A 13560-nucleotide genomic window follows, 5' to 3' on the forward strand; every position below is an offset into this window, starting at 1 on the left:
ATGGGTAAGAAAAAGTGGGTCATGAAAGACAATGTGAGTTCATATCAATGCACAAAGAATGCAAGTATCAATAGAGATTAAGCATTGACCTAGAAATTTTATCACCCAACAATACTAAATAAGTCACGAAGCACCAAAATAAGGTAAGAAATATTCCACAATTGAGTAAGAAAATTTAACACCAATGTTAAAATAACAAACTTAAAAATAAAGAAAAAGAACTAACCACAAATAACAAAATTAAATGCAAGTAAAAACAAGAAAAGTAATCAACTACAATCATTAAAAGAAAAGTAGAAAATAAGGGAGGTTGAGAAGTAAGATTTTGAAAATAGCAAGAAAAAGCAATAGAGAAATAATAGTGAGAGATGATGAGAGAAGTGAGAAATAGGAGATAAAAAGAGAAGGAAAGAAATGGGGAAAGGGAAGAAGGGAGAAGAGGAAAGTAGGAAAGAAATAAAGAAAGAAGAAGTAAAGAGAAGGAAAGTCGCAGAAGCGACGCACATGCGTCGCCCACGCGTGCGCGCGGGGAGTAGAAAAGAGAGGCGACGTGGACGCATCTTTTACGCGTACGCGTGAGATACAGAAAAAGGGAGGGACACGTACGCGTCAGGCACGCATACGCGTGGGCGTGAATCATGCCCAGCGCACAGTGCCCACATGGTTTTAGCACAACTCTCTCGTTTTTGTACCAACAGCAGTGCAGCATTAAGTATGACGCGTGCGTGTCGGCCATGCGCACGCGTGAGATGCACTTTTTTTTTTTTTGAAAATATCATAACAAAGGTAAATATGCATATTTGAAAAGTAACACACACACTTAATGAAACAAAGATAAGCAAATAAATAAATAAAAAGCTATAGAAAAGGAAGATCATACCGTGGTGGGGTGTCTCCCACCTAGCACTTTTGTTTATTGTCCTTAAGTTGGACATTTTGTGGGGTCCTTTCTAGGGTGGCTTATGCTTGAACTCTTCCATGAATCCACACAAACGTTTGCATTTTCAATAGCCTTCGGGATCCCAAACTAGGCGCATCAAGCTTCCAAGTAAATTTGAACAAGTGACAAGGCCCTAAGATTGATGATGGTTAAGGTGTATTCCGGGGTCCCAAACCTTGTTTGTCATCACCCTTTCTTCTTGATCTTCATGCTTCCATTCGGGTGACAAGGTTGAAGAATTCTCATTTAAGCACCAACACATCTTCCTAAACCCAATCAATTGAGAACTATACCAACCATTGCACTTAGACCTTGAACTTCCAACCATAATGAACCTAGGATTATGTTGCCAACCACTAACCATCTCCCTTTTACTCTTAAAACCACAAAGAGCTCTAAGTTGACCATCCGTTTCAAGTAAACCATATTCAAGCGAGAAATTAAAGCTTAAGGAGAAGAGATTTACCCACTTGAATGAAAGGATGGATGGTGATGGCATGGGGAGAGGTGTCTCCAATGCCCTTGCCAATATATGCTTTACTCCCTTTGACTCCTCTTTGATAATCTCCAATTCTTGACGGGCTTCTTCAACTTCAACCTCTTCCTCTTGGTAGCTTTCTTCCAATTCAATCTCTTCTTCGTCATTTACCAAGTGTCTTGGAGGTCGTCCACCTTCTTCCTTAACCTTTTTTTTCAAGTCCAATGTGAGAGAATTCAATTGTAGATAAGAACACATCAATGATTGAATCTATTTCTTCCAATTCTTCACTCATGATATGCTTTGGAGGTTGCGCACCCTCCTCAACATCAGTTTCAAACTTCTTGGAAGGAAGCTCTATGACTTGAGATTCCCATGGAGGTTCGGCGTCTCCTAAATTTTCAACCACTTCCTCTTGTTCAACAACTTCGGCTTTCTCTACTTGCTCTAGTACAAAATCCCACTCTTTATTCTCCACTGGCGGTTCTAATTTCTCCTTCATGCTAAGCTCTTCAGTTGATTCTCCACATGTGGCCATGGGAGTGCTTTGAGTGTCCAAGCGTTGCGAGGCTAGAATATTTACTACCTTGGTCAAAGCAGCCGTGAATTCTAGTGTCCTACTTTGAGTTTCACGTTGCTCATGAAGTAGTGAAGTGAGAGAATCATCTATTGATGCTTGGGGTGGATAGGAGGGTTCATTGGTTGGGAGAAAGGGCTCATAATAGAAAGGTGGTTCATCTTGATAAGGATATGGAGATGGAGTATATTGAGGTGGTGGTTCTTGGTTGTGTTGGAATTGGAGTGGTTCTATGTATGGTTCATATGGCAGTTGGTATGGTGGATAGGAGTTAAGGTCATATAAAAGTGTTTGGTGGTATGGGGGTTGTGAGTATGGTAGTTCAAGGCTATGTTGAGAAGGGGGTTCATAGGCATAGGGTGGTTATGATTGATAATCACAAAGAGGTCTACCATAGCCATTGGATTGGTATGCATCTTGGAATGGTTCTTGCTCATAGTGCAATGAAGGAGGTTGTTTCCAAGAAGGTTGATCAAAAGCATGTGGCTCCTCCCATATTTGATTGTCCCATCCTTGATGCAAGCCTTCATTGTAGTTCTCATTTCCTACAACATAGTTGTAACCACACTCATAGCCAAAGGGATGAGAATTCATGGTGAAAAGAGAAAACAAAATCAAAAGCTAACAAGAACAAAATACTACAACTAGCAAAAACTAACACAGAAACTCAAGCACTATTCACAATATTAATATGTATACAATAACCAATAACAAGCGCACATTTGTAATTCTCCGGCAACGGCGCCAAAACTTGACGGAGGATTTATGTCGGTATAGAACTTCACAAAAATAATCTCGTCGAAGTATAGATCTAAACTGACAATTAAATCTCAATCAACATTTAATTTGTTTGTCACTTAAGCAAATCCAAAAATAACCGAAGTATTTAAACTTTGGATCGTCTCTCAAAGGAATTGCAGGAAAGTGTACTCATTATTGGTTGTGGAAAAGTATTTTGGGATTTTTGAATAATGAACATGGAATGTAAATAACAAGAAAATAAACTAATAACTAAGAAAAGTCCTAGCAAGGAACGAGAATTGAAATTCATATCCTCATTATCATCGTCAATTGTGATGGTAATTGCCCTTTGCTCTCACTTAGTTAACCTCTAACAATTGAAGGAAAGTCAAGTGAGCAGAATCAACTTAAGTTCACAAGTCCTAATCAAAGACTAGATTTAGTGAAGCTCAAGCCAACTAGCAACTTTCAATCACCAATCAACAAGAGACTTTGACAATTCAAGAGTCTCCAAATTACTCAGTCCAAGCCAAGAACACAAAAATCTAATTTAAAATCCAACCAAGCATTTTATCAAATACTTGGAAGGCACAAAATAAAAACATAGAAAATTAACACGAAATAGTAAAATCTAAGACTAACAATTGCAAGAGAACAATAGCAACAAATTAAAGAAAGCAACAATAATCATAAAATATCTCAAAATGCATTAAAAGGAAATTAGAATCAATAAGGAGTCATGAACAACAAAGCAACAATGTAAAGGAAACAACATACAAACTAAAGAAAGCAAAGAGGTAATAACAAGAAATTAAAATAAGAAATTGAAAATTGAAAATAAAAGAAGAAACCCTAAAACCTAGAGAGAGGAGAGAGCCTCTCTCTCTAGAATTCTACATCTATCTAAAACTAATGTGTGTAAATGAATGAATTGTTTCTGATCCATTTCGAGCTCCATCCCCAGCCTCTTGTCTTCATTTTCGAACTTGGTACTGGGCCAAAATCAGCCCAGAAATCACCCCAGTGTATTCCTTTACTGAGGCACGTGCCGCTTGTCATGCATACGCGTTATTTGAACTGTGCATGGGCCACGCGTACGCGTCGGTTGACGATACTCCTGGTCACGCGCACGCTTCAGCCATGCATACGCGTCGGTTCCATCTTCTCAAATCTCCAAATTTTTGTGTTCCTTCCACTTTAGCATGTTTCCTCTTCATTCTCCATGCCATTCATGCCCTATAATCCTGAGATCACTCAACGAACACATCACGGCATCGAATGGTAATAAGAGAGAATTAAAAATTGGTAGTTTTAAGGGCTAAGAAGCATGTCTTTAATCATAGTACAAAATTAGGAAGGATTTACAAAACCATGCAATTTATATGAATAAGTGTGAGAAAAGTTGACAAAATCCACTCAATTCAATACAAAATAAACCATAAAATTGTGGTTTATCATGCGCCTCCCTTTCCTCTTTTACTTTTTTTCCTTTCTTCTTTCTTTCTTTTTCAGCAGCTGCTGCTGTTTTGTGTGTTGAGTTTTGACTGTTTGTGTTGCTGAAGGAGAAAGGTGGCGGCTAGGATTTCTTTGGGTAATGAAAATTGTGTGTTTGAGTGTAATAGGGTTAGGGTTAGACGAAAAATTTATGGTTTTAATTTGGGAATTTTGGGTTTAATTAGAGTAGATTAATTTTAATTTTATTCCTAAAACATAAAGTATTCAATTATAAAAATATTAATTATTTAACCCAAATTATATAAAATTCTTATTATTTTACCACTACTAACTTTATAATTTAAATATAGAAAATAATTCAATAATTGTAAAAGTAGATAAAATTCTAATTTAAATAGCCAACCTCGTTATTTTTGAATTTCTAAAACTTTAAGTTGTAAATAGAAAAATACTCAATAATTATAGAATTTGGATAAAAATCTTAATTTATTTTAAATTCAATTAATCAAAACTGCCTCTAATTATCTTTAATAAAACAATTTCTAAAATTAAAACAGTAAGTAAATAAATAATTTAAAATTAGTTTATAATAAAATTTTTCAAAATTTTTAGATTTTACATTTTTCATTTAATATTATTCTATTTTTCTGTCATATCATTTGAAATTACATGCTAAGAAAGCAAGGTGTTGGATTCAAGTCATCCATCTACAATAACGCTTGCATTTATTAAATATTGAATCTTATTATGACAAGTTCATGAATTTACAGATAGAATTTTTAGTACTAAAGTCATGAATTCAAATTCAAATTCGCCAATACAAAATGGCACTAGCCCTCAAAGTAATAGTTTAGAATTTCTTAATTCAAAATATCACTATTTAACATATGAATAACCGATTCATTTATTTTATTCTACAATTTATGTAATTTATTATCATATTTCGTATAATTTATTTCACAACATCCTTTGGTCAAGCCAATACTCATAAATTAAAGATGATTGAAGAAATAGTCATCGGTCTCTTGTTATAGATTGATGAAGTATCTATCTCACAGTTAAAATTCATTGCAGAATTATTTATTTTTTAAATAAATGTCGACATAATAACTCGACTAAGGTTAGGGGCTCACCATATCATTATTCACTTATCTTTTAACCGAGTTATAACTCATTTTATTTTCTAAGCTTAGCTTGCGTTGGATTATATGATCGGGAGACAAAGTTTGGGGACTGTGAACCGTCACCTTATAGCTCGGTCTTTATTGTGTATTATGAGTCATAACTCGATTTTATTTACCTTCATTCTAAGTTTGTAACGGACAATCTTAATAACCATTATTCTGACTTAATAACCAACGGTTATAACATTAACTCTATACCTATAAAAGCACTAATTTCTATATCTCAAAAGAAATTAAATAAATATGATATATTTTATTTCATGTCTAATATCTTATATTCATAGATCTATTATATACCTCTTAAATATTTAATAACTTTTACAAATATCCACTTTTTATATTCTTCTTATCAAAATATACATCCTTTAAAAATAAAAAGATAAATTCAATTTTTTCTAAGACGAGATATACCTCTCTAATTAATCCCCAGCCACCTGCAACAAGAACTAGCTAGTCTCCTTAGAAGAAGCGTGTCAACCCATGAAGGCCAACATGGAGGTACTCAAACTCATCCAACTTGAACTCACTCTCTCCAATCAACACGGTAACTAAAAGACTGAAGAAGTTCATATAAGACATATTAATACTAATAATTATTATTTTTAATTAAAAAAAGTCATGTATAAAAACTTATTATATGATGTATAAGACTTTTCCATATCATCTGCTTTCCAGAAGCCGAATATCTTTTTGAAACATATATGATGTATTCATGTAAAAAGTTATTACTTCGTGAAAATATCTAATACCCTAACACCTACTAAGTTCTTCTTCATCTATAGTGTATTCATGTATAACTAAACAACTAGTGTGCTCACCAAGTCACCGTACCATTATTTAAGTGCATAATTTGCTTGGCTTATTTTTTATAGAATAATTTTTACCAAATTATTTTAAAAATGGATAAGCAAATCATTACTCTTTAAAATTTTGATTTGCATTCATATGATGAACATCCAATTGATTTTTTTTTTTTAAAAAAGATAACAAATTTTATTATATATAATCAATTATATATATTTTTTTTAATAAATAAAACTTTTTCACTATGTGAAATTCAACCAAAATATAGAACATATGTTATTGAAAACGTTAGATTGTTTATCATTATTGTTATTCCATTACCTTAATAATTTGTCTAAATTATTATTCATTGTCTTCGAGTTATTCATAAAACATAAAAAAAAAAGAGTATATGCAACTAACAGCTAATTAATTCTTCTATGCATTGTTTCAACTATTTCAAACCCTAAAAACTCATTATTGAGGTGGATATTTTTCAAAAACATCCAATAATTTATTTTCCATGAAACAATGTAACTAATTACAAAATCTTACAACAAAGGGGAAAAAAAGTAGCAATATTACCCTTTCAAGAGCTCTAACGTATACTAAATCCAGTAGAAATTAATTCATCACAAAAGTCATTGTCTTATTTTCCTTGACATTTTTAAAGCCTTGGCTATTGTTATTGATGAGTTACTTATGCTTTAGTATATACATGAAAAAAGATCAATCATAAAAAACAGCACTTTCTAGTTTCTAAGTATCTTTTCTGACATGCACTTGCTAAGTAGCACAATGTACAATAAGACGGCAAATGATTATACTCTTATCTAGTGACGAAGAGTGTACTGAATAAGAAATCTAGAAAGGAGTATAAACAATACATATGAAAAGGAATTAGAAAACTACCAAAATCTCGGCAGGAAGCTTTCCTTAGATGGGGCATGAATTCTTGAAATTGCTCATTCAGTATTTTGATAGGCGAAACTCAATTCAAAAACTTGCAAAATAAATGATGATTTAGTAACAGTTCTCAAAAGACTATCTAATCACCTAGAATCTCAAACAAAGTCTCTCTCATTTTCTAATGTTTCATGAGTTATCGAATTTAACAGAGGGCAACCACCACCTTAATTTTTAATGTCATACTTAAAGCAATTCTTGGTCAACTTTTTCACTGAACTATATATGGAACACAACATCAATTATCAATCCTGAGGTACAAAGTAAATCAATAGAGACAAATAAAAAAGAACAAATTCACCTATTTTCATCTTCTTAAAACTAACAGAGATCAAACCTTCAATTTTACAAACAATGTGTCACTGAAAATAATGTTGCAACCGTCACACAGGTTAGAGGATTAAAAGCACAAACAAATTAATCATCCTTAAATCATTAAATTTCAGCCATTAGATGATAATGAATGAAAAGTAAAGCAAGAATTAATTTAATTTCTATACACCGATGATGTAAAATATGTTTTATACTATCAACAAATGAAATTCTGAAAAAGTGCTAAATCAGTATAGATAACTATATATTACAATAACTAAATACCATAATTTCTCACTTTCTTATAATTTGAATGGTTAACAACAAAAACTATAAGTTGATAGAAATTAATCTTAAATGCAAATACACCTTAGCTGTCTTTGTTGAATTGTGTAACTTTCTATGTTTTTCATTACATTCAAGCTCGGAGTCATCAGTCATGAACGGCATGAAAGAAAAGAGATACTTCCTAGCTGTTGTACAATATCTTTAAGTGTGCTTTCTTCTTTTTTCAATTTTAAAAGCTCAGCCTCGTCGTCAGAGTTAATTTAGCTTTTTCAATTTATTCCATCCAAATATTGACACCATCTCTTTTTATCGTTCTACAATAAATATCAAACTTGCTATTTTTATCAGTAAATTTTAAGAATACCTAATGTCAATCATTATAGTCCTAAGTAAATAATAATGGCATAAAAATTATTTCTGTTATGTGTAAAAGTTATAAAAAGTAACTACGAGGATTAATAAGTAATAAGATTCTTTTCAATTCCTCACAAAGAAGGTCTTGTAACTTTAAAACATGAAGGCCAAAGAAATGACACAAAAGTCATGTCAGCTTGCACAACACACAACAGAATATTTTTAAGTGAAAAATAGTGAAAAATAAATTCACAAAATGTCACTGGAATGTAACTTCATTAGGACTGAGGCATGATGAATACTATTTAAAAACTGCTAAGCCAATCATTTCACCAATATCATAGCCATTAAGTTAAATTCTAAAGTGGTATCTACCTGAGATTTACAAATTGCACCATTTTGGTCCCTAACATATCGATTGCACCATTTATGTCTCCAACTTTGTAAAAATACACCTAGTTGGTCCCTCACCCCATCTTCGGCCAATTTTCCTGCCATTGATAACATGGCATTGACATGCCAAATGAGTGCCACACTGGACAGCATAAAACGTTATCGTTTGATTTTTGGCGCTAAAATCTCCCTAGAACAATGTCATTTAACAAATTTAGAAAGTTAATAGTTTGTATTTTGTAACCTCAATGTTTGTGATCACTTCTTCATCATCATCATCATCATCATCATCATCATCATCATTATCATCATCATCTTCTTCTTCTTCTTCTTCTAAACATAAACACTCTGCACTATGAAATCTTCAAGCCTGGCTACTGTATAGGGTTTTTAGAGTGAAACTATTTAGCTTTGTGGGGTTCACTCACACTCTAAGCTTCGTGCGCGATCATTTTCATTGACGGAAGGAGAAAGGGTTCCTTGTGAAACACAAAGGTAAGTCTATTCTGGAAAAAAATTAATACTTTTCAATTTAAAGGTATGCATCATTGTGTCTTTTTGGTCAGAATTTGATGTAGGTTGACGAAAATTTTTTCGTTGTTCATTATCTACTAATAAGGTTTTTGTGTATTTTATGGGTAGTGGAGGGATTTTTTCTATGCTTTGTTTTCATAGAGAGACGGTGGGTATTTTATTCAATGCAATTTTATTTGGATTGGTTGATGGCTGTTTCTAATTTTTTGTTTGTGGGTGAGTGTGTAAGTATAGTTCCAAACCAACAATTGACCTGCATCAAAGTTTAATTTTGTTTATCACAAGTGCAAACCAATAATAATAACAAAGAGTATTAGATCTCAGGTCGTCTCTCAAAGAAATTGCAATGAGGTATGCGTGTTATCGGTTATGAGGTTCAAGGAGGTTTGCATGTAAAAAGACAAAAATTTAAGTGAGAATAAAATAAAACAAACAACTAAAGATAACAAATACTAAAGAGGCATTCATGGCAAGGATTGAGAATCAAGGTCTTCTATCCTAGTCATTAATCATAGCACAATAATTACCAAGAGTTAAACTTATTACGTTATCTCCAACATCGGGAGAAAGTCAAATATGCCTAGCTAATCCCAATCCATAAGTAGCATTAATGGAAACAACATTAACTAACAACTCTAGATAACCAACATAAATTGGGTATTAATGACTCAAGATTACCTAATTTCTCTTTCTAAGACAAAAATGTTCAAAATCTACTCTAAAACTAAGCCAAACATTTTATCAAACACTTAGTGTGCATAAAAATAAAAGCATGTTAAATTGCAATAATAATAAATCTAGAACTACCAAATGCAAGAAAATAACAATAACAACTCAATTAAACAATAAGAAACATAAAAAGACATCAATTGCATTAAAGGAAATAAAAATCAACAAGAGTTCAATAACATAAAAGTAACCAAGCATAAGAAATACCAAGTAAAACTAAGAAAGCAAGCAGGGGCGGAGCTAGACTAACTATTTATTAGGGGGCGGTGTTTAATAATTTACTAAAAATATTTTATATTACTATTTCTATTGATAAAATAAAAAAAATTAAATATATAATCTAAATCAAAGTAAGACAATAATATATAAAAGTTACCACTTACAGTTTTGTATCATGAAAAGGCTATTCGACTTTTTTTTCTATTCTCAAAATCATCTATAATTGAATTTGTGTCGAAAATAGCTGCTAATTCTTTTTCTATATAGATGACCAAATTGTCTGCAAGAAATTCATCAGCCATCTTACTTTTGAGTCTTGTCTTAACAATTTTTATTGCTGAAAAAGTTTTTTCTGTTGTTGCTGTAGATACTGGTAGAGTCAAAACAAGACGTATTAATCTATCAACCATGTGATAAGTTCTTGATTTTCCCGTTTCTTGTAACTTCTTGCACAATTCAGAAAGTGTACCAATTCCTTTCAAATGATTTGGTATATCATGCTGATAATGTTGCAACTGAGATTTCAAAATATTAAGCTCATTAGAAGGAAAGTCAATGGGATAAAACTTCTCTGCTAACTTGCTAATTTCTTCAATATTAAATGATTTGAAATTGTCATTAGGATCCAAAGCACAACTCAAAGTCAAAAGCTCTATTGTTTGCTCATTAAATTTACTATTCAACTTTTGTATTTGAGAGTCAATTGTTGCCAAGAATACATCTATTCGATAATGATGCTCAACTGTCACACTTGGTTGATGAGATCGACCACTTCTAAAAACATATTGTGCACCCATATTAGGGACTTCAATTTCATGCTTTTCACAAAAATCTTTAACATTTGCAAGAAACTTGCACCATTCACCATCTTTTAATTGTTAAAGAAGTAACTTTGATGTAGAAACAATATGCATTGCATTAAGAATATCTCAAAATTATTGTTGTAGTGCTTGGCAAAGAACATTAGTGATTCCCATAATCTCTTTCATCAAGTGCAAAGTGAAAACAAATTCAAATGACAATAATATTTTACTAACACCATAAGCCTCACCTCTTTGTGCATAAGTTATCACATCTTCAATGATATTATTGAGAACAATGTTGGTAGCAGTAAACATTTTTACCAAATTGCAAATAGAATTAAAGTAAGAGCTCCATCGAGTATCCCCAGCTCTTTGTAAAGTACTTATTTGATTCGCACCTTTGCCTATTTCTAATTCATTTTGAGCAACTAAGTTTGCATTTTCAATTGCTTGAGCTTCTTGTAATTGATCATGTCTTTTTGAAGAAGCACTAACAATAGTGATAATAGAGTTTAATTGAGTAAAAAATTCATGAATTTGAAGTACCTCTCTTGAAGCTGCCACCAATGCTAATTGTAACCTATGAGCAAAACAATGTACATAATATGCTTGAGGAGAATCTTTAAGAAACAAAGCTTGCAAACCATTCCACTCACCCCACATGTTGCTAGCACCATCATACCCTTGACCCCTAATATTTTCAACTTGGAGATTATAATGAGAAAGGACAGAAATCAATTCTTTCTTTAAAGTTGTTGCACAAGTATCAATGACATGCACAAGATCAAAGAATCTCTCTTTAACAAAACTATCTAGAGTAACAAATCTCAAAACAATGGACATTTGCTCCTTTTTAGATTCATCTCTAGTTTCATCAACAATAATACAAAATTTGGCATCTCCAATCTCTTCTCTAATTGAATTTCTCACCTTAGTAGCAAGAATATGTAGAATTTCTTTTTGGACATCATTTGAAATATACTTAGCATTTTTTGGAGCATTTTCCAAAACATTCTTTTTCACTCTTTCATTGTAAGATCCCAAAAATTTCAATATTTTCAAAAAGTTACCTCTGTTGCTTGAACTTTGGCTTTCATCATGTCCTCTATATGCGCAACCTTGAAATGTCAACCATTTAATACAATCTATAGATGCTCCTAGTCGAATTCGATTATTTTCAATCTCTTCTGATGTTTGCTTATGAAGAAGTCTGTCGATATGTTGTGATTGTTTCATCAAATCATCACATGATTTCAGCGCCTTATGATGGAATGAGTTGGGACCTTTGCCAATGTGATTCAAAAGAGAACATTCTTTTTCACTATTTACTTTCTTCCAATTCCTAAAATCATTCTCAATAAAAGCATTTGAACCCGTATTGATTTAAGGTTCCTTAGCAAAAAGAAAGCATGGAAAACAATATATAGCATCATCTTCTATAGAATATTCTAACCAAGATGGAAACAATTTAAACCATGAAGCTTGAAAGCGACGATGACTTTTATCACAAGAAAATGGATAATTACCAAGAATTGGTTGATTTGGCCCAACTTTAATATAAGCCCGACGGATTTCATCTCTTTGATTTGGAAGAAACTTCCAAATCATTGGTCGTATTCCAGGATCTCTTTCCAAACGAAAAACATCCAGTTGATTTGGAAGAAGTCGAGGACGCTTTGAGCTATTCAATGGAGAACTTGAAGTAATGAAATTTGATGACCCCTCAAGTGTTGGAGTAGTAATAGTAGAAGCATCTTCATTCTCTTGATCTTTTCTTTTAAAAAATGTATCAATGGTTTTGAACTTACTCATAATTCAAATGGCCAAATAAGTTCCTAACTAATAAAAAAAACTAAAAATACAAACTAATATATAATAACAAAAACTTAATTAACAAATAATAATAAATTAAGTAAATAACTAAATATATAAAAAAATATAAAAAAATTAGACAAGACTAACAGAAAAATAATAATAAAAAACTCAATAGTTCAATAATTTTCTTAAAATAAAAAATTAAAAAATAGAACTTTTTTTGAGAAACAGGAGTGAAGAATCACTTGTTAAATTACTTTTTTCTTAATCTGCAAAAAAAAAAGAGTCAAAGAGGTAAAAGATAAGAAAATTAAAGAGATAAAGAAGAAAAAGAATAGGAAAAGTCAAAAGTTGTTACCTGCAAAGTGAAAGTGAAAAGTGTAGGAACAAAAAGAGGGATTGGAAAAGTATGAGAAGAAAGAGGAAGGGGGCTGGACGGCTGGCAAATAAAAAAAGGGGTGGAAAATAGGCTATTGGGCTTTTTTTTGTATGAATTCGGGGAGCTAGGAAAGTAATACGAAAAACAAGGGAGAGGGCTGGGAAATAAAAACAGGAGGGCACTAGACTATTTTTTTTTAAATGAAAATTAAAATTTGGAGGGGGGCATTGCCCCCTTTTAATAGTATGTACCTCCGCCCCTGAAAGCAAGGATGTAGTAGCAAGAAATTGCAATGAAAACTAAATCAAGACAAGAAATAAAGCCTAAATCTATGAGAGATTAACCTAAATCTATCCTAATTCTAGAGAGAAGAGGGAGCTTCTCTCTCTAAAAAACTACCCTAAAACATGTTTCTAATCTAATCTAATTGCTCTCCCCTTGTTCCTTCTTGAATTTGGCCTCAAATACTTCAGAAATGAGTTGGATTTGGGCTTGGATGAGCTCAGAAATTGCCCCCAGTGTATTCCTTTAAGTTGGTCACTTGCTGCTTGTAACACCCTAATTACCCTGAGCCTTACCTCTAGCCGTAAGGCAAAGGTTAATCAAAGGT

The 13560-nt window shown here is 32.4% G+C and overlaps 1 protein-coding gene across 1 annotated transcript; it reads right to left on the reverse strand.

The window, feature by feature from the left end:
• LOC107615831 (zinc finger protein 862-like) lies at positions 10127-12568 on the reverse strand. Its single transcript, XM_021111988.1, has 3 exons — positions 12283-12568; positions 11005-11874; positions 10127-10821 (listed from the first exon to the last, which is right to left on the reverse strand). Exons 1-3 carry the CDS (start codon positions 12566-12568, stop codon positions 10127-10129), a joined length of 1851 nt encoding a protein of 616 aa, XP_020967647.1.

This window comes from Arachis ipaensis, chromosome B09, assembly GCF_000816755.2.
Source record: "Arachis ipaensis cultivar K30076 chromosome B09, Araip1.1, whole genome shotgun sequence".
Lineage (NCBI taxonomy): Eukaryota > Viridiplantae > Streptophyta > Magnoliopsida > Fabales > Fabaceae > Arachis > Arachis ipaensis.

Bases quoted from the DNA above. Each gene is read 5' to 3' on its own strand.
- LOC107615831 (XM_021111988.1), bottom strand. From the start codon at position 12,568: ATGAGTAAGTTCAAAACCATTGATACATTTTTTAAAAGAAAAGATCAA. The intron at 11,875-12,282 runs GTAATTATCCAT...TGACATTTCAAG, and splicing joins GCCAAATCAACCAATTCTTG to GTTGCGCATATAGAGGACAT. The intron at 10,822-11,004 runs GTGAGGCTTATG...AACAATTAAAAG, and splicing joins GATAACTTATGCACAAAGAG to ATGGTGAATGGTGCAAGTTT.